At 35.6% G+C, this 23,345-nt stretch overlaps 1 protein-coding gene across 1 annotated transcript in view; it reads left to right on the top strand.

Annotated features, from left to right (window-relative positions):
• The window catches only part of LOC140166145 (kinesin-like protein KIF21A), a 126,980-nt gene that overhangs the window by 47,453 nt on the left and 56,182 nt on the right, over nt 1–23,345 (top strand). The window contains 8 exon segments of the mRNA XM_072189535.1: nt 5,359–5,550; nt 6,011–6,126; nt 10,696–10,891; nt 12,827–13,022; nt 14,067–14,139; nt 16,212–16,370; nt 17,714–17,848; nt 21,862–21,912. Coding sequence (XP_072045636.1) covers nt 5,359–5,550; nt 6,011–6,126; nt 10,696–10,891; nt 12,827–13,022; nt 14,067–14,139; nt 16,212–16,370; nt 17,714–17,848; nt 21,862–21,912 — 1,118 coding nt within the window.

Here is a 23,345-nt window from a genome sequence, read left to right as displayed (position 1 = left end):
TAGCCTTGTACACCCTATGTCTTTGCAGTAATGATAAACTGTGGATGTGGGCCTTCCTCTTTACGGGTGTTAAACAAGTCCCTAGATTAGGTCCTTGGTTGGCATTGTTTCTTTTGCTTTTTACCATTTTGTCCAATATATGAATCAAAATGGAGATACATTGCTGCATTTGAGCAAGTCATTGGGAATGTTTTCACATACTTAATATTTAATGTCAATTCCAAATTAGGCTGTTTGGAAATTGAATAGGGTTGTCCTAATTCGAAATGAGTAATGATTAGGTCCAAGCCAAATATGCTGTTTGGGATTTGAAGTGGGTCGTCTCACTTCAGGACCGTAAATGGCATCAGATGATATAGCTGTCTGATTAAGGTAAAAAAGGGTATCAGATGATATTGCTGTCTGATACATATATGATTTCAATGATTGATATATATTGCTTTTAAAGAATAAGCCACATGATATAGCTGTCTGAGGCGCTAATGAATTTGAATTTATATCTATTTAAAATATCAGATGATATAGCTGTCTGATTATAAAAAGGGTATCAGATGATATTGCTGTCTGATACATATATGATTTCAATGATTGATATATATTGCTTTTAAAGAATAAGCCAGATGATATAGCTGTCTGAGGCGCTAATGAATTTGAATTTATATCTATTTAAAATATCAGATGATATAGCTGTCTGAAGTGATATTAAAAGTATGAAGATAATATAGACAGTTGATTTCCTGTCAACTGTGTATACTCTCAGATGATATAGCTGTCTGAGGTGATATGTGATATTAAATTAAGTATGAAGAACACAGTTGACACTTGATCAACTGTGTAAATGAAAGGAAATAAAAGATTCGGATGGTAAAGATCCAGCTCCGCAATAGTTGTGTTTGGTCTACTTATTGCGTCCATAGGACAATCGGGTTTTGATTGAGCAAACTTCAATCAAAACCAAAATTGTCATTGGCGTAATAAACCCTGGGTTTTGTTGAAAAGGGTTTCATTGTCCGGTAGATCAATAAAAGGTAGAGCCATGCATGTTGTGACATCAGGCCGACACCTGTTGTGCATCCATGCCCTGTGTTGAGTCGCGTGCCAGTAGCCAATCATAGGCAGCGGTTCTGGGGCGTGGCTGTTTTCTCAGAAATTATTGCCGGAAAAGTCATAAGCTGTTTTGATACCATCCGAAGAGGTCAGGAGAATTTTAAAACCCACCCACCACTCCCTTTATAAAAAATATGATATTAAATGGCATTGTTTCTTTTGCTTTTTACCATTTTGTCCAATATATGAATCAAAATGGAGATACATTGCTGCATTTGAGCAAGTCATTGGGAATGTTTTCACATACTTAATATTTAATGTCAATTCCAAATTAGGCTGTTTGGAAATTGAATAGGGTTGTCCTAATTCGGAAATGAGTAATGATTAGGTCCAAGCCAAATATGCTGTTTGGGATTTGAAGTGGGTCGCCTCACTTCAGGACCGTAAATGGCATCAGATGATATAGCTGTCTGATTGCGTAAAAAGGGTATCAGATGATATTGCTGTCTGATACATATATGATTTCAATGATTGATATATATTGCTTTTAAAGAATAAGCCAGATGATATAGCTGTCTGAGGCGCTAATGAATTTGAATTTATATCTATTTAAAATATCAGATGATATAGCTGTCTGATTGCGTAAAAAGGGTATCAGATGATATTGCTGTCTGATACATATATGATTTCAATGATTGATATATATTGCTTTTAAAGAATAAGCCAGATGATATAGCTGTCTGAGGCGCTAATGAATTTGAATTTATATCTATTTAAAATATCAGATGATATAGCTGTCTGAAGTGATATTAAAAGTATGAAGATAATATAGACAGTTGATTTCCTGTCAACTGTGTATACTCTCAGATGATATAGCTGTCTGAGGTGATATGTGATATTAAATTAAGTATGAAGAACACAGTTGACACTTGATCAACTGTGTAAATGAAAGGAAATAAAAGATTCGGATGGTAAAGATCCAGCTCCGGCAATAGTTGTGTTTGGTCTACTTATTGCGTCCATAGGACAATTCAAGTACATGACTCAAATAGCTAACTTAAAGGACATATGCAACAGAGATAGGTCAGTGGTATGACTCAAATTAATACAACTCAAGTATGACTCAAATATCTGGCTCAAATGATAAGCAGCAGATATCGGTCAGTAGTATGACTCAAATAAGTTATCTCTGGTGTCAAGTTCAAACTCAAAGACTTTCATGATCCTATGTCAAGTCAAATCATGACTTAAAAGGGCATTTTGTGATCCACAGCATCATCCCCCCACTTCTCTCAAAAAAAGTTGAGATTTTTATACCACTGGAACAAGCAGATTAATTCGTTTAGCAAAAATATCATCAAATTTGAATTTCGTTCTGGTATACCAGAACGAAATTACAAACAGTGGCCTATTGAGCAGTGTAATACACATAATCATGCATAACTTGCAAACGCAAAATCGGAATCAACTGAAATTTTGGGAATAAGCTGTTTTCGTGGATATCTACTGAAAAATGTCGTAAAAAGAGGATGCTAGGATCACAAAATCCTCCTTTAATACAAAATATATTTTGGTTTTAGCGTTAGCACATTTAATAATAAAGTATTTGGATACGAATTTGTGTTATTAATGATTAACTTGAAGTGCTATGTCTCCAGTTACATATACAGGTAATTGCATCTAGTCATATAATGTATATAATGCATACATGTAGGTCTGACCGTTCTGACAGTTTATCTCATAATTCTATTATAGCACTGTTGATACATTCATTTTGCCCTTATTAATTTGCATCCTGGATCCAATTTTGTACCCTCCAATCCAATCCTTTTTGGATATGACTATCACATAGAGAGGAGCGTGTGATGGAATAGAGGCACTATCTGTGTGCAGAGTATTTTATTTATAGCAATGTCTGGAGTTAGAGTACTGTACAAGTCAATATTTTCACATGTATATATTTTCGCTATTTGAACAAAAGGAACAGTTAGCGATTTATAAATTTTGGTGGCCGCTCAATCAAACCTCATATATGCAATGCATTATTGAAAATATTTGTGTGTCTTTAATTTCACTGATGTGGCTGGATTCGCGAAAATAAAAACCTCGTGAAAATAGCCACTTGTATAGCAGGCAGTAATCAGGGATTTACTGAGAAGCTGTAATTGAAACTTAAAGGGAACAGATTTAATTGATATTTTGTTGCATATCACAAAAGATACCAGCAGTGATAGTTTTCATGAAAGTTCATGAATTGAAAAAGTGAAACATTGAATATGTCCATGGGAAAAGCGGTATTTTTTTCCAGATCACTTTCAGGGTTTTGATTTTGCTCTCAGGAAAACATGATAGAAATTATTTTATTTCATTTTAAATTGATAAAACAAAAAGTCAAATAAGCCGTTGAGTTGTTTTCCCTCAGGCGGTGGTTTTACAAAACAAAAATTGCACAGTATATGTGAATACAATGCAATTTAATGTGGAATAACACTGATACCAGCAAGTGCAATAATTTCTTGCATTAAAAATAGTTTATTTCATAATTATTGCTGTTAATTATATTCTGTTGACAAAAACAAGATTGTCAGGTGGTTTATTATGATGAAAATCATGTAACATGCACTGCATGCACTTCATTTAAAAATCCAATTAATATTGATATTAATACCTAACATAAACATGTTAATGTTTTGATATGGTGGTGTTTTTATCAGTGATTGAACTCATCTTCAGTTGATGAACAGATGTTTTGATAAATGGACTGCAAAAGAGATAACAGGCTATTCTATTTGAAATTCACACTCCCCTATGGAAGATTTAAGAAAAGACTTCACAGGGGGAGTATGTTTTTAGATGGAGTTGGTCAGGGTTAATTGTTTTGAAACCATACTTGCCCTCTATATGGCTTTATTATATTGTCCACAATTGGAGTATTTCAAATGGAAGTTAACTAATTATCTATTCTATTTTGAAACCTATATTTCCTCTGTGGAAGACTTATCTTCTACAGGGTGAGTGTGGATTTTAAATGGAATGGCCCATTTGAGATCTTTGCATACAGTACACACGTACATGCAGTTCACATATATATTTTGATTCTGATGTTGTGATGTCATACTGTGTTTAGAACACTGGGTATATGCACATACTGATGAGGTCTGTAGTGGTGTATGTGCACAACACATTAAAAGTGCATTGCCCAATAAGCACAAAAATTAGTAAAACATGGTGTACACTTATAATGCAATTTAACATATTTGAAAAGAGGTACACTCAAAAATAAATAATAGACCTACAAACAATGATCAGAAAAAGCTTATTATAAGGGGGCTATCATTGTCTTCGGAAGGGGGTCCCAAATTTTCCAATAAAATTGTGACCCCCCCTATTTCGGCAACAAAAATTTTATGACCTTCGCCACCGATACACCTTACCCCCAAAACAGGCTAAAATTGTATTGAATTTTGAATAAAATAAGCACACTATCTGTGGTCATCTAGTGACTCCCTACATTTTGGTCATCAACAATTTTATGACCCCACTCCTATTTTTCTTTCCAAAAATTTATGACCCCCCATATATTTGGGATCCCCTTCCGAAGAAAATGATAGCCCCCTAAAATGATGTAAAACATGGCCCCTGCGTTTCTCTACTGGAAGTCAATTTGTACCGACATTCCTTCCCAAAAGGTAAAAGGAGTATTGTATAACAGATACATCTCAGATGTTTAATCCATCTCCTTTTGTTGTGTATAATATTAGGTTATTATGGTTTTTTTGTCAACAGGGTTGTCGGAGACCCTTGAAGTGATTTAGTTCACTATTAGGGAATCTACCAGCTGTGGACTATTGTTTTACATGTTTTTCTGCTTTTTGAATGTTTGCTTGCCTAGATTATCAATAAATCAAATCAGATCAAGCCAAATCTTTGTTATGTAATACACAAATCATCGTCACTGGGCGAAAAACCTCATATGTACCTTTTGTCCTTGAACATGGATAAAGCAAACCATTCAATATAAAGTCTACACCTACAAGGCTTTATCCATTTTCAAGGGCCAAAAGTAAATATGAGGTGTTTCCTGCATGCACTTTTGGCCCTTGAACATGGATGAAGCAACCTCTTCAATTTAAAGTCTACACCTACAAGGCTTTATCCATGTTCAAGGGCCAAAAGTACATGTGAGGTTTTTCCCGCCCAGTGACGATATTGCTTTGTGGTACGAACAGAGATAACATAACATTTATTTCAATGCATAAATGAACAATATTTTGCTGAAGTTCACTCAAGTTTTTTTCATCTTTTTTTTAGCAGTCAAATGAAGATGGAGAGGAAGCAGAAGATGGACCAAAAGAGAACGGAGAAAGTCAAAACGGATTGAACGAGTTTGAAACACTTACTGCCAAATTCCACTTTGTAGATCTTGCCGGATCAGAGAGGTTAAAACGGACAGGGGCTACTGGGGACAGGGCTAAAGAAGGCATCTCTATCAACTGTGGTCTGGTAAGAAGGACATTTTGGTAATATTGGTCCAATACTGATATGATCTGTATCCACATTATACTTCGATCAGCTCGTAATCGGCGGGAATTATTAGGCTTTTATCACTACGCCGAAAAGTAGACCCATGTTAAGAGTGATATAGTTGACCTGTCTGGTCTATATTTTGTGTGTTAAAGAAAGTAAACAAAGTACAGGACTTCAATTAATTCACCTTTTCGCTAACTCCCATGTGTGAACTGTCGTCAACTGATGTCACGCTGATGTGCACATCATTAGTGAACATCTTACTGCACCTTTTTACAGCCTTAAAGTGTGCAGTAACGATATGCGCATAAGTGTGACGACATCGAGAGATCCAAATGCAAAGGCTTACCAAAAAGGTGAATTGACTTATAATTTTTTCATATTTTTATAATAACTGATTTCTTTCCATTGTTTTCTCTTCTATGACTGATTATAGTTGGCACTTGGTAATGTAATTAGTGCCCTAGGTGATCCAGCCAAGAAGTCAGCTCATGTGCCTTACAGGGACTCCAAACTAACAAGACTACTACAAGATTCCTTAGGTGGAAATAGGTGAGTCAAAGTCTATAAGATCACTGTCTTGTGCTCTTAATGTGTGCTGGTCCTACTCTTTGTTTTCAGGAGAATCAAGGCCATAGATTAAGAGATACTGATGTTGCCCCAACAAGCAAAACCCACATACTTAGTAAATTGTATGTAATGAGAATTCTTGCATATGATGGTGGATTGTTCTATCGTCCGTGCTCATGCCCATGGCTAACAAATCATGCTCGTCACTGGTTGTTATACATGAATGCACTATCAACAATACTAGATGTCAGTGGGTCAAATTTCAAATATATAGGAGAAACTATGCTCTGTTCTAGTTACTACATCAGATTTTTAGACAAAAATAACATTTTCAGTTGAACATGCCTCGGGGAAACCCACAAATAAATAAAAAAAAAAAAAAAACAAACAAACCAAACACGGCACTTGCTTTGAGTGGTAAGATTTCTGCTTAAAACATGTTGCTTTGACAACTTTAAGCCCATAGGTTTTATGGGATGTCCCATTAAATCAGTCCAATGTGTATACTGTATTACCTAATGCCGCTACAAGCTCCCTTGATTTTAGGCACAACTAAAAGTGCCCTCTCATAAACATCCCAACAGCAAATAAGGACACAGACCCTTTAATTTTTGTTGGGATTGTCAGAGAAGGGAACTCTCTATTTGTACATGAAATTTACCCTGATGCAAAGTAGCCCATGTGTGCCATTAGGCGAATCTTTATGGTATAATGATAGAAACCATAAAATTATCTGTTTTAGGCTTGAAGACTCAGATTGTGTCTAATAATGCCTGCAAATTAAAAAAAATCAAACCAAAACGGAAAAGAACAATAACAAGTAAACATGATTGTGAGACTGTACTATGTGCACACATGTATGAAACTGATAATGGTCCGAATACTGAGAATAACTTTTTGAATAAAATACATTGTAATTGGGCAAGACTCATTATGTTGTAGAATGATATGGAATTGTGCAGCACCTGTGCTAGTTGTGCTCTGTGTAAAGCGTGATGGGCGGTTATAATTTATGTGGGAGTAAGTTGGGTAATTTTTGCCATTTTATAGTTGAACAAAGTATAGGTGATCTGCAGCTGTTATGTTAATGGAAACAATATGGGTGAGAAGCTTGTGATGGCTACATCATTGCGAGATATCCTGTTAGGTTTATTATGATAATATTTTGAATGCTGTTGTGAAATTCGAACAAGTGGTTGGATACATCAATAAACACACATGCTGTTTGGATGAATGTATCTTATACAAACATCTAGGGGGGGGGGGCGATAAAGTAAAAACTAACAAAAAATTAAAAGAAACAAAACAACAGAACGTGAAAAATAATTTAACATATATTAAAAGGGCATTTCGTGATCCACAGCCTCATCCCCACACTTTTTTCAAAAAAAGTTGAGATTTTTATACCATTGGAAACCTCTGGCTACAATAATGTTTATGTACCAAAAATTTCTTGCAGATTAATTCGTTTAGCAAAGATATTGTGAAATTTGAATTTCGTTCTGGTATACTACAACGAAATTGCAACACATTGTCTATGGAGCAGTGTATATACATAATCATGCATAACTCGCAAACGCAAAATCGGAACCAACTCAAATTTTGGGAATAAGCTTTTTTCGTGGATATCTGCTGATAAATGTCATAAAAAGAGGATGCTAGAATCACGAAATACTCCTTTAAGAAATTACAGGCACACATTTTCATTGGTCTAGATTTCGGGAAGAAGGTCCATATTTTAAGTGATATTTTGAATTGAAGAAAGGAGATGTTGGGCATTTAAGTGCTTGGCCTTTTATTACCAAATAAAGGTTTCTTCTATTCAGGTTTAAAAAAAGAATACAATACACAATCTCTAGATTGGGATTCTTATGCAGAATAAAAAAGGTCGCTGTATTTTCAAAATGTGGGTCGTGTTTGGGCCCTTTTCATAAGATAAACTGTTTTGATTGGTGTTGAAATGCAAATTGACCTGTCGAATGCCCATGCTTAATCATCATGTTTGTCAGTCAGGAAAATGGGAAGGACAAACTTTGTGTTATCTTTAGAATGCTCTGACACTTTCATGCATTTCTTAACAAATATCAGTAGCATAATTAGTTACAACAATAGACTTGTCAGATTTGTCACATCCATGAACCTTGTATAAAGGAACTAGCTAAGATATAGGTACAGGCGACATTTTTGGTAGCTATTAATTATCACTTCTCCAGTCACTGACATGTGTTATTGTTGTGGGACACAGGACTGAAGTAGTTAACACTCTCCACTCACTCCGGTGTCGACTGCAGACGGCAAATTTCAATTTTTTTTTTGTTGAAAAATCAAAAATTTCAGAATTGTAAATTTGCATAACCATATTTGGAATCAGCATGAAAAATGCATTAAAATGAGTACAAACAAGCCTAGTATTGGTTCAGGGGTTCTTGAGATAGCACTTGATATTTTGAGAAAATATCTCAAAACTTTTATGTTGTAACATATGGCTAGCATGCAAAGCATTAAGGAAATGAGACAAGGATAGAAGGGAGTTCATGTTTAGTGTCATCAGTGATTGACCCCAGTAAAGGTTAATGACCAGTAGAATGCATGGCGTTAAATGATGACAGTGAGGGACAGGCAAAAGACAGGTTTCAAACTTTTGTTTGTCTGTGTGTGCAGCTGTATTAATTATTTGAGTTGCATTTTCTGGAAAGGATCTTGGCTCACTTGGCAATTTACATTTCATTTTCAAAATTGTTTTTATGCATAGGAAATGCCACTTTCTGGAATTAAAATAACCACAAAGTGGAAACTTCCAAACAGCATACAGGAAACATGTATTCATGCCTAAACAGTGTTCTATAACAAAATTAATATTATGTGACTTGGGCAAGGCTAAGCCTAAAATTGTTTAAGTCTTCTATTTTTTGGCAACCAAAAAAAAGTACATTGCGGCGGTTCCTATGTGTGATAGTGAATAAGAGGAAGGCTCATTGACACTTTTATTAGCTACTGGGTATGAGTGGAAATCCTAATTAGTGAATTAAAAACATTGGCTATACTATTACCTTGGTCCTATCAAAGATTTTAACACACACAAACACACCCCACAGGTATTTGCCAACAAACAAGAACTGGTAACTACTATGGTGGGTGAGGCTATTGAGGATAAAGCATGCTGTCAATCTGCTCACACACCTTTTAAGCTATTCTTTCCACTTAAAAGTGCAAAGGATAGCTTTGAAGGAAACATGGTCCAATTGATGGTGTAAATAGGTCAGACCCAGATGTGTTTTATTTAGATCACAGATGTGACACTTTACAAAACAATCGGATAGGATGGTAATGGTTCCCATGCACTAGGAAATGCATTTATATGAAAATGAATACCAATGAGTTGTTATAGCTCACATTTCATTTCATTTCATTTCATTTCATTTCATTTCATTTCATTTCATTTCATTTCATTTCATTTCATTTCATTTCATTTCATTTCGTATTATCAGCCAAATTGCATAATATGACACAAAAATACATGTTAATACAACTTAAAAAAAGAACTTACAAAATAATACAAAGATTACCCAAAAAGCTGTAAAATAACTTGCTTAATTCCATTGGGGTCATTTAAATTGAAAAAAAAAAAACATACACAAAAATATTATATTTTTACATCCTTAAAAGAACTGAGATTGCACAAAGAAATGGCACGTAGGAAAAAATATGATTTGACAATGGAAAAAGTGAAGTACAATTGACAAATTATGCAGTGTTGGCTATTGTTTTTCAAGAAAAAAAAATAAAGCAGGGGTCAGTTTTTGCCTGGTTTGAACTGGTAAAAATGACAAAAACTCACATATAGTCAGTCAAATATTAAAAAGTAACACAGAAGCCCATTTAACAGTAACACACAACTTTTAATGAATCATTCAACATATACGAAAAAGTTTTGAATTTGATTTTGCTTCATTTTGTTAAATGCACTTGAGCAATGAAAACTTGTGCCTGTAATTTCTTAATATATGTTAAATTATTACAAAATCTGGCCTTGTTACACGCAGGAAATTATTTCTGTAACTTAAAAATTCATTTTGAGATGAAAAAAGTGAACGATAAATCACTTTTTTAGTTTCAGCCATTTTTGCCTGCAAAAACTGGCAAAAAATGTTTTTGCCAAGCGGTTAAAACCACGGTTAAACCACGGTTAAACCGTGTTTTTTCCACCTGCTGCAACAGGTGGTATGCGCCGTGCATTCTCTAAATTCAGTAAATTTCCATCGTCAACCGTGTAATTGAATGGAATTATTTTGACATTTTAAAACGCTTGAAATATCACAAACAAATAGGCCTATGTTAATAAATGATATAAATACAAGCTAAAACCGTTGGGGTTCGATAATGAACCCCACAAAACTAACCGAGTATATGGAAAATGCCATACGGCCGAGCGGTTTTGCCGGCTCTCTCCGACCATCATGCCACTCGCCGCCTGTGCTGCAAAACCTGCGAACCCTGAAATAAAGAAATGAAATTTCATTGATATTTAATTTTGTTATTTTTCCCACACAGTCGAACTCTTATGATAGCCTGCATCAGTCCATCAGACAGAGATTTCATGGAGACATTGAACACAATGAGATACGCCAACAGAGCTCGTAATATCAAGAATGCCATTGTAGCTAACCAGGATAAGACAAGCAGGCAGTTATCAGCACTGAGAGCTGAAGTCAAGAAATTACAAGATGAATTGGTTGAATATAAACAGGTAAGGAATACATACCATAAAAACTCGATGGTTAGCATATGTGACCGTCCAGGTCGAAACGCTCGTAAAGTCGGCCCCTGGTTAAATTAGTTTTCTTCCATGCTTAGAAAATATATATCATAAGCTTTACAATGATATATCATTTAACTTCAAACGATACCCAGAAGCGGAGTTATAACTTGTTAAACTTTGCTCCTTCAGTAAAATGGTACATTATTTTGGCACTACATTATTTCTTTTTTTCAACATTGCTGGTATTAAATATCAAATGGTCATAATTGGCGGTCACTTCAAATCATCCCCAACTGAACGAGGTACAGGAATGTCCCCTCATTGTTAATTTTTGGTTAACCCACCACTTGAACAGGATTTAGCCAAAGCAAACAAAGACTTAAGCTTTTTACTAATGCTATACATAAGTATAAGCTTATTATCCTCTTCAATAATAGGATTAAAGATTGGTGTTTGACTGGACTAAAATGAGAAACATGTTGGACAAATATTAGGGACATATGAATACAACCTCTATGCATATTTTGCAGTGTAACTCGAAATACAATTTGCCGACTTTACGAGCGGTTTGAGATGGATGGTCACATATGTGCTTACTATCAAGCACTTTTAAAACATGCAAATCTGAAAAGCCCATCCACAAAAGTGTAAAGGGTTTTGAGCAAATCATCAATACACATAGCTATATACGAACAAGTAAACCTGCAAATGTGTGTCTCAACCCCATTAGCTCAGTTGGTAAAAGCACCGGACTTTGGTACAATTTCATGTTTTCAAAAGCGTTCGATAGTAAGCACATATGCTAACTATCGAGTTTTACGGTATGATTCTGATTTTTCTATTTCATTTTCATTAAAAACTCTTGTCATTAAGAAATACTGTTTTAACTGAGCTGAGGGGTGACATCAGATAGTTTGTGCAGCCATCAAGACCTAGTTTGCATATATCTTGCAAATTCTCAAATACCTGAGCATACCAGAAAATACCCAAGCATACCATGAGCATACCAGAAAAACCAATTTTATGTTTTTTTACTTCAAAGTAAATAGCCTTGTGGATTTTTCTTAAAGTGGAGTTTCAACATTATGTTTGTCTTGGGTTTTCAAATAATATTTTTGTCAATTGATTTGGTAGAGGCTGTTAATTACTGCACTAGATAAATACCTAATTGAGTTGGTATATAGAGGCCCTGCATGCTTTTATTGATTGGTTCCAAACAAAGGATTTGAACTGGTGTCCTTCCCCCTAATCATGGCGCAGTGCAGTCCATTCAATCAAATGTTGTCATCAACATATTTGATCGTAGTGCATTTGTTTATGTGTGTGAGACGAACTGTTGCGGTAGATTGCAATCATGCTTTTGTTGAATGCATTTGAGTAGTCCGCCATATTTACTGTATGATACGTCAAATGCACAACCTCTGTTACTTGTGTATGTTCTTTTTTATTTTTTGTTTTTATTTATTTGATTTGTTCGGGTTTTGACAACCCTGGATAACCCAAGAAAGACTCTATTGAAGCTTATTTCTATTGGGGTCCATTTGAGCACCGGGACGAGTTGGGAACAGTCAGGGGTTAACACCCTACTCTTTTCGAAACGGGCTACGAGATACATGTACAGGTATAGCTCTCTGTACACGGGACCGACGGCTTAACGTCCCCTCCGAAGGACGGAGTACTTTCATGATTCATTTACCCAATTCTAAATGAATCATGGGGAGAGCGGATGTCTGAATTTAATCTACAGATGTTGCCAATTAATTTCAGACATTTTTTTCCAAGTCAATATCCCAGCAAATCTCCACCCCCGGGAATTGAACCCGGGTCCTCATGCACTAAAGGCAAGTACCCTAACCATTAGACCACGCTCTCACAGATGTTCTATCTGTAATAAGCAAAACTTTTGATAATTAAATGTTGCAGGGTAAAAGAATGGTCAACGAGGAGGGAGTAGAAGAAATAAATGATCTCTTCCATGAGAACACCATGCTACAGAGAGAATGTGACAACTTGAGGCAGAGATGTAAAGCTATGCAGGAGACTATCGACTCGCAGACGGCACGGATAGCAGTCTTAGTTGCAGAAAAAGCAAAGAGCAGCTTTTTAGGATTAAAACAAGGTATGATGGTCTATAGCTACAGTGTGTCTCATCTAAAATTTGCCTTGTTGGATTTTGCAGTGGCAGATTTGATTCGGTGCATTTACATGGTTTCGTTGCCAGCGTAGGATTAGGTTAGCGCGAGTGCATCGGCAATTACTGCTGCGAAATCCCACATGGCATTACTTTCAACTTGAGACGGACTATAAACTGGGATGAGTTGCAACAAGGCTTTGAATATCTACAACAGTGATAACAAGCATATTTTATTATATCTTATTTTGCCTGATTTTATTTATTTTTGGCCAGTTTATTTATTTTCGGCCATGATTGATCATTGATCCGATAAATCATATGTTTCATCCTGATCATGGGCAAAAATTATGTAAAATACAAAATGTGTGCATCTACGTGCATTCATTGTCCTAATAAAGCCTTTTTTGGAAGACCAAAGACTTAAGGGGGTACTACACCCCTGTGGTAAATTTGTGACTATTTTTGCATTTTTCTCAAAAAATAATAACACACTGGTAACAAAAGTTATTGGGGCAAGGAATCCAATTATTACACTGAAATTTCAGTGACTCAAGACAAGCGGTTCGTTATTTATGATAAGAAATGAGGTACCGGTAGGATGTACCTCATTTCCTATCATATATACTATCCATTGTAGTAACTGGATTCCTTGCCCCATTGTAGTAACTGGATACCTTGCCCCTATAATATACATAACTTTTGTTTCCAGTGTGTTATTAGTTTTTGAGAAAAATGCAAAAATAGACACAAATTTATCGAGGGGTGTAGTACCCCCTTAACATGTACACATTCTCTCTAAAAAAATGTATATGTAGATATCCCACCGATAATACCGGGTCAAAATAAGGCAACCGGGAAATGTTTTCGTCTTTTCCCAAAAATGTATCTTTTGCCCCGCCCCCCCCCCCCCCACCAAGAAAGCTTTCTTTACCCCTTGTACAACCCTGGTGGCATGTCTATAGATTAGTCAACTTATAATGACATTCTGGAAGGATATTCTTTCATACTTGATGTATTTTTTCCCTCTAGGTGATGGGGATGATGATGACTCTGCTATGATGTCAATGGTAGAAGCATACATCAAAGAGATAGAAGATCTCAGGTAGGTATTTGAAGTACCATATTCATTCCAATATGTGCCCAGTTTGGGTGGGTGCTTATTTTTTACCTGGATTGCCTATTTTTATTTCGTAAGGGGCGTTTATTAGAGACGAATGCACATGATACGTTATAAAAGGGTCCCGAGATGTTCTGGTAGCTTTTCTGATGCAGAAAATGTATTGCAAATTTACACAGGACTTGTAGTCCTCCAGCTATTTCACTGTATCGACGTATATATGTCACTTCAACATTAATGGTAGTATATGGTACCCTTTAGCAAATTGAAAATACACTGGGTGGGTGCTTATTGGGGCATGGGCGCTTATTGGAACGAATACAGTAATATTAGTTATTAGGTGAAATGGAGTCGCGGTATATTCACGGAAAACATGCGCTATTAATATATCAATATAATTTATCAATATAATCGCTTGATGCCATAATGACTTAATATTTGCTACATCGTACTTATTTTGGTTTGAATTGAAAGAGGAGTATCAGCTAGGGCTATACAATGTTAATTTAAGAAAATCAGAATTATTTATAAAAAATACCTTAGTAACTGGAGGATTAATATGATTCTTGCAAAACCAAGAAATTTAAAACATGTATTTTTTTTATACTGTTTTATTTACAAAGTAAGAGTCTGTAAATAAATCTCTCAAGCAGTATTTGGTTTGCCCACCAACAGAGGGCATGACAATTTTCAGCGTTTTAGCTGATTTCAGCATTTTTGTTATTGTTTTCAGTGTTTTTCAGCCTATTTCTGAATCAGATTCACAGAAAATGGTAAAAAACATGGTTTTCAATGTTTTTTCCATGACCAATTTTCATGCCTGCAACAGTCCCCACCCCCATACTCTCACAAACACACATACACCTTCACACACAAACAATAAAATATGAAAGTGTTCAAAAGTACAAATTTACCCCACTATATTGGCTAAGTATTCTACACAAGTACTGTAACTGTTATAAAGTGTGCAGCAGTGTGTAGTGTTCATAGAGGATCATGATTCAATTTCCCCCTCTGGCTCCTTCTGGTTTCCTCTCTTACTGAGTCCATTGGGTGCCAACAACACATTAACAACCCATAGGCTATGACTCATATGTTATGACTACACAAGCTGAGAAGTTGAGATAGATAGAAAAGTCCACTGAAAGGGGATGTTAGCAAGGTCTTGATAGTGGTTAAAAGTTACCAATAAAAGTGTTTAAAAAAATGTTGCCATTTATACAGCGCTTTTTACGTGTATCAAAACACTTTACATTTATTCCGCTGTCATTAGAATATGTCAGCTGCCATACAATGTCCGATGCATACTCATACCTTTGAGTCGGTGTTCAATGAACAATATTCATAACAGCTCCACATTTCACCCCTGGGTAGAGAGAGGCAAGTGAGGTAAAGTGTCTTGCTCAAATGCACAGCACAATGGAACCGTCAGGGCTTAAACTCGTAATCCTCTGATAGCAAGGCAGAGCCTGTACCAGTGCGCCACCATGCCCCCTAACTTGTGTCTATTTAGTTTAATGTGGAAAATGGGAGAAATAGTTTTGATAATGATAAAGCATTGGGTGACACAATTGTCCTGATCATCGCATAAAATACTTCATGACATGATTCAATTAGCCAATCAGAATCCCACTTCCTTGTTCATTCTGTTTTCAAGCTAAACTAAAATTGGCCAAGATTGTGAAAGAATGCTATTAATTAAATAATACAGTATACATCGGGTCAAAATGAATAAGTAGAAGATATTAGGTGTTGCATAACTATAATAGTTATCTTTCATTTGCAATGATATATTTTTCTGCAACTTCAATAAGAAAAGTGGATATTCTTAGCTTTATAAACATTAAAATAGATGTTGGTTGTCAACTTTTGGATAAAATCAAATCACCACATGCCCAATTTTTCATAAAAATGGAAATTGCATTGTGTTACGTATTAATCTAGTTTTTCTCCAAATTGCACAAACAAATTGTGATGCTGTTGTAGTGCTATATATTGACATAATCTGAAATAAATTTGTTATTTTAATCTGTTCCATTTATTTTTTTGACTCTCAGGGCTAAACTAGTGGAAAGCGAGTCTCTAGGAGCAATGTTGCGACGAAAGACCACCGAATCACCTCTAAAATTGACGCACTCAAGGAATTCCATGAATCTAAGTCACGGTCTTAGTCCAAGCATTCCACATCTAGGAAGGTCTACGCCAGATGTACATGGGTAAGACAAGTAGACACAACCAAGAGAGGATTCCGGTAGTATCCCAGCTTGAGTAACTCCATTTTGTATTTGTATATCAGTCCAGTTATAATGAAAGACAAAGATAAAGAGAATTTATCGCGTCTGACGTCATCTGTCAATCAAACTCGAGCACGGTTTGTTTACAAGTGTCGTGATGATGACTTGCTGAACGCGGATTTATAACCGGGCGCCTTATTGTTAATTTTGCACCTTTCGACATGCAAACCATCTCAAAAGTTAGGTCTTTAGAGTAGGAAACTTTCTTTGGTGAAGGCACCATGTCCACAATGCCTAGAAAAGCTGCTTTTTGCCTTGTAAAAGTACGGACTTTTTCGCCATTTGCTGCTATTCCTTTTCTCCGATCAGCACCAGATAGATCGGTCTTCCTTTTACGCGTTGATTAACCTGTGTAAACCAATCAAGAATCGTAATTGACAGTGACATCAGACGCGATAAATTCTTTTTATCTCTGTCTTTAATTATAGCTCAATTGATAAGGCGCTAGGATCTGGTGCATGAGTGCTTGATGGTACAAGTTTTCAGACAGTGCACCTGAACAGAGATATTAGAATAATGAGAAACGACACTCTGTACTAAATGCACATAGAATATTCGAGGACATACATTGTAAAATGGATGGTACTCCTGTACATAGGAGATATCTATGACTATAGACGAATCCAATTTCACACATTCCTTCACCTCAATGGCAGCCATAGCTGGGTCCCCGTCAATTCCATCTCACCTAAAATGTGAAATGATTCGGCCTTGGCGGGGATTTTAAACTGCATTCCATCACCCGTGTTATAAGTAGACAATAGAATGATGAAAATTTACAACACAATGCAATATAACATCGATGCTTAAGCAGCTTTATTCCATCCAATTGGGCAGACACAGCACCAGTTTGGTGTGGCGGGGACCCAGTAATGGACGAATGAATTCTGACCATCACTTGGCTTGTTGGATTTGTCTATGCAAGTACTAATGGTTACACAGAGACATTATTTGATTGGCTAGAATCAGAACAGTGCCACAAATATGGCCCATTGTGTTGTCACATTTTGTATCATCAACCTAGTCTTGGGCCTATCCTCCACGTGGCTCAATCGTAATGATGCAAAAACCAGCTTTGAAAGAAACTAGGTTGATGGTACAAAAATGCGACAGCACGATGGCCTAAATGTGTGGCACTATTTTATGTTGTCCGCCATCTGACGATTGGAGTGTCGGAGGCCTGACCTGAATAAAAAGTAGTTCAACATGATCGTTTATTTCTGTATGTGACTATATGATTCACTATTCGAAATCTTTTCTAACAGGTTTGAAATAGATACTCCAGATGACACACGGGTAGCATCCGTCTTAGCAGAAGCCAAGAAACAGATAGAACATGATCAGGAGAAATTACGAGTGGCAGAGTGTGCCGGAGAGAAGCCGAGATCTAGAACGACAAGGTGAGCACAAAGATTTGGTATTACTTGTTGTGTTGATTTGTTTGCTGTGTATTCTTGTGTAATCATCAAACATATCCTAAAATATATCTTGAAAATAATAAAACAGTTTCTCACTTAGGCTATGGAAAAATAATTGTTTGGTTAGGGTTTCTGACCAACCATAGCTCAGGACCCCCGACCCAAAAATTGTTTATGGCCTCTTGGAGCAAAAAGAAAATGCTGATAATGCGCAAATTTATAGTAAAGATTCTATTTATTAGTTCAGATATTCCAAAAAAAAAATCCAAATTTTCAGGTCATAAAACTGGAATTTTGCAGCGAAAGCAATTTCCACATCGTTCATGGATCAACTGTTGGTTGCCGTTTTCCCGGAAGTAACAGGTGTTTTCATAGTTGTCTTTTGCGATGCATTGTTTAATCAAGCAAAATTAATCACTGAAATCAAATATTTTTGTGAACGAAAGACCCTACTATTCTTGAGCGACATGCAACCTAAACCAAACTATTTATTCCACAGCTTTATGTTGAAGAAACTACATATGTGACACGATCTGGTCCATGGAGGCCAAAGGAGGCATTTTTGACCAATTGAGTTACTCTAATTATTACATTATACAAATTAGAATATCATTTACTGAAAACACCAAAAGTCGAGCATACTTTGTCCTAAAGTTATGAAGTTTTTTCTCTATTTTCTTATGTATTTTATTGTTTCTTACTCCATAATTTTGCCTTTATCTCAATTTCAAATTTGCTGCCTTTGGCCTCCATGGATCAGATTGTGTCACATATGGAATTTAATTGGTAGATCACTAGTGCTTCATTGTTCACTGATGGTACTGAAAGTGACAAATTTTCTATTATTTTCCAAGATTTATTTTATGATATGAAAAAGTTGTTTCAATTGTTTTGTTTTATGTCATCTGTCATCTGTGTCATTGTTTCATATGATTTTAATATTAAAATCTTCTAGTTGTTTCTTGATTTCAGTTTAATTACATTTTGATTTTATGTTGTGCAAACTTAGTTTAATTTTCTGATTTCAAGGAATAACAAATATGGAATAAGTTAGGGATAAGTCTTGGAACGAGGAGGGGAGAGGCACCTTTTCATCAATCAATTTTTATTGAAAACTCATTTACTTTGAAGAAAAAAAAGAATTTGAGTTTTATGATATTTGAAATATCATATTTAGGAGATGGTTCATATAAATACCTTCTCAATCTGGGATTGTAAAAGAGACTGGATCTAAAGAGTACCGACTCTGCCATGTTTGAATGTCATGCACTCATGGATGGCAAAATAATGTATCTCCAGATTATTTTGTCATACGCCTGGTAATCTTCAATTGACAAACTGCCCTGGGCGTAAAACATTATAACACCCAAGCTTAAGATGCAAATTGTTATTTGATTTATAGCCTTTGCCGAGGTTCACTGTTTTGGACTCATAAACAAAGATGGTGGATTTACCATAGGGTTATGCATGGGGCAATTCTGAGTCGCAACTCATTCCGAGTCGGTATTCTTTCTGAGTCGATACTCTTTCTGAGTCGGTACTCTTTCTGAGTTGATACTCTTTCCGAGTCGGTACACTTTCTGAGTCTATAATCTTTCCGAGTTGGTACTCTCTCCGAGTCAGTACTCTTTCTGAGTCGGTACACTTTCTGAGTCAGTACTCTTTCTGAGTCGGTACTCTTTCTGAGTCTGTACTCTTTCTGAGTCGGTACTCTTTCTGAGTCGGTACTCTTTCTGAGTCGGTACACTTTCTGAGTCGGTACACTTTCTGAGTCAGTACTCTTTCTGAGTCTGTACTCTTTCTGAGTCGGTACTCTTTCTGAGTCGGTACTCTTTCTGAGTCAGTACTCTTTCTGAGTCGGTACACTTTCTGAGTCAGTACTCTTTCTGAGTCGGTACTCTTTCTGAGTCTGTACTCTTTCTGAGTCGGTACTCTTTCTGAGTCGGTACTCTTTCTGAGTCGGTACACTTTCTGAGTCAGTACTCTTTCTGAGTCGGTACTCTTTCTGAGTCGGTACTCTTTCTGAGTCGGTACTCTTTGGGTCTAATCTCTTTGAGGATTGTAGGTACTCCCGATTGGCATAAATCGATGATCGTAAACAATATTGCCTGCCAAACTCTTATCATATGGTTTCTATATTGAATCTATGACAAATTGTTGAATATTATTAAATGTAAGAAGGAGAATATAATATGGAATGTCTCTGATCTCTTTGAGCGTTCTAGAAGCGTTAGCAAATCTAAACCGTAAGTTGAATCCAAGTTAATTATCGATTCAATCTTACCTCTATTGCTCCACATCCATACCAATCAAAATATTGCATTGCATTAGTGGATATAGTCTCTAGATAGTCCACTTTACCATTAGAAACCTGCCTATTATTAAATCACTTTGATTTCATTTGCACCAATAGAACAGATTTCATTTGTTCAAAATGCATGAATTTTTATTATTCTGATTATTTGTTTACAATATTTTCATACTAAAAAAAAGAGATGGAAACCTTTATAAAAATATATTTTGTTCTTTAACATCAATTTAAATTCATTAGCTTATTTTTCTGCATGACCATATCTTTAGTCAGTATTGGCACTAGTCATACGTACTTGATGTACAGCTGCTTAATGAATGTGATCCGCACTCCCCACCTGTCAAGTTTCACTTTGGGGCTTGTTTTGATTTCAGAGACACTTGGGATACCTTAGGCTTTTATCTTTGGCTTAAATCTGGACAATGTTAAACTAGGCAATTGACACACTCACTAATCAAAGGTTATTCTCAAGTTTAGCTAAGTCATAGATAAGCTAGAGCTTAGCAAGAACCATGTTAACAAGTCTATTGCTTATGAAAATTGAACCCATTTTAATAGGGCCAGGGAAAAAATGGTATATTGTGGGTATGGACTATTCCAGTTAAAATCCATTATACACCCCTATGGAAGTCATAGCGTTCACCCCCAAACAATGTAGGTTTCAAATTGAGTCACCCAATCAGGTAACCCCATTTGCAATTCTCTCTCCCTGTGTGGAAGATTAAGGCAATGTCTTCTATAGGGGCACATGGATTTCAACTGGAATAGCCCTATGAGACTGTTTTTTCAGAGCATCCTCTTTGTAGGTGTTATTCCCTATTCTTTGTAGGTGTTATATCCTATTCTTTGTAGGTGTTATATCCTATTCTTTGTAGGTGTTATATCCTATTCTTTGTAGATGTTATTCCCTATTATTTGTAGGTGTTATTCCCATTCTTAAAGAGAAATATCCTGTTATTTAGTCAATATTGATTTTATATAGAATTGCAGATTCATATGTAGTGGTAATTAAATGAGAATAATTTAAAATTAGAATTCATTCAACATTACTTGTTTATTTCACTTACTGTGAGCACTTTCAAGAAACTTCCTCATCATCAGCCAATGTTGTAAACTCTGATGTTTCTTGAAATATTCTTATCCCTAGTCTTGCTTGGTTTTATCAGGTTGTCCCACACAAGATCTAATTCCCATCAATCTTGATCTGGATGGCTTCCAGGACTCTCCTTGGGAGACACGGGATTGGAACTAGATACCTGTGTGGGACAACCTGTTCAAACACAGAAAGACCAGGGATTGGAATTTTCCAACTTCGGTGACGACACCTAATGTGACGTCATCTGATCAGGTTGGTTTGTAGCCGTTTCCAAAATAAGCAACAGTGCTAACCACATTGGCTGATGACGATGAAGTTCCTCCAAAACACTCCTGGTAAACGAAATAAATAGGGTTGAAGTCTTAATTTAAATTATTTTCAATATTGAATTCCTTGGATTTCACATAATATTATTCCACTTGTTATATCTGTGCTTGTCTTTAATAGCATTTTATTAGTTGTCATCTCCAAATCAAAAGCTGTGAAGTTTATTGTCAACCATATTCTATTTTACATTTTGTTGTGTGAATTGTAGTAAGTTTTGTTATGTTACCATAGTGAAGTTGTTTTCTTGTGAATATTAATTAGCACTTCTTCTGGTAAGAGAGTACCCCATCGTGTTACAAAGTATAGACTTAGGTAGGTATAGAAAAGGTCACAAGGTCACTTCATGGCTGGAAATGTATCTTATGTGTATTTCTTGTGATGGTTTGATCAGAGTTAAGGCCTAAAAAAAGTTTGATTGCCCTTTCCTGATCGACGCAAAAAATCACGGTCTTATTTTTTTCGAAGTGGAAATGTAGCTTTTAATCATTTTGGTGGAGTGCCCAGCACTAAATATTGGTGAAATTTAGATCTTAAAAGGTGTTGACCCAATATATTCATCTGTAGACGTCAATGAATGCTTTATAACAAACTCTGATCCACCTCCATACACGGGATAAATGGCAGTTGGAGGTAAACCAGGAATTCCATACTGGGATATATTTTAAAACATTAAATGCTCCCAAGTGAATTTTTAATATGTTTTATTCTGCAACATATGTTTCACCAAGCTTTGCTATAAAGTATCAGAATAAAAGTTTAAATAATTTTCCCAATGCCAGTGGCATCTTAGCATTCTGTGGGATCTTAAAGAAAAGAAGAAAAGAATCGACCTACCGACCCAAATAAAATGTTGAGCTGAAAGGGCAAATAAACCGTTATTGTTTTTGGCCTTGCTGAAATCTGGAAAGTTGCTCTCTGAATTCTGGATATTAGATCTAAAATTGACATTTCAAAATGTCTTTCTGAATGAATTACATTGGAATATAATTTTCCCAAAAAATATGTTATTCAAAATAGAAAATAACTAGTCACAACATAAGATACATTTTTGTGCCCCAAATATACGTAGTGTATTTGCCAGCTGTAGCTGTAGTTGGTCTCTAACCTCAGCTAGCTTAACCCCTTTCTTCTTCCATTTCCAGAATTATTTGCAATTAATTAATTCTCTTTCTTTGGATTATTTGACCATAATATACAAATAGTTTATTACTAGTTCTGTTGACTAATATTAATGTGTGTTGTTTAAGGGCTCGGATAGTGACATTTGCACAGTATTTTTGTGGGGCCAGAGAGCACATCAGACACACCAAATTGCATTCTGAATACAAGGAATGTCCGTCTGATATCAAATAATTTTTATTTGTTGAAATTGGCGATATAATACAAGTTTTATGGCAAATTATTAAAATTTGATATTTTTGACATTTAACAGTCCTGGAAGTAAACTTTGTAAATCAAATGATATCAATTGAAAATTTTGACCTTTCCTATTGAAGATTTCATAAAAGACCAAAAATTTCCAATTGATGGTCATCCCAGCTACATACACTTTAAGTACATATCATTAGATTTATAAAGTTTACTTTAACTTAAGGAAATGTCAAAAATATCAATTTTCAATAATTTGCCATAAAATTTGTATTATATCACAAATTCAAAAAAAAAAATCAAAAATATTTGATATCATTAGTATTCAGAATACAATTTGGTGTGTCTGATGTGCTCTCAGCTCCCACAAAAAGTAC

This window comes from Amphiura filiformis, chromosome 12, assembly GCF_039555335.1.
Source record: "Amphiura filiformis chromosome 12, Afil_fr2py, whole genome shotgun sequence".
In the NCBI taxonomy this organism is placed as follows: domain Eukaryota; kingdom Metazoa; phylum Echinodermata; class Ophiuroidea; order Amphilepidida; family Amphiuridae; genus Amphiura; species Amphiura filiformis.
This window is presented reverse-complemented; position numbering and strand designations above follow the sequence as displayed.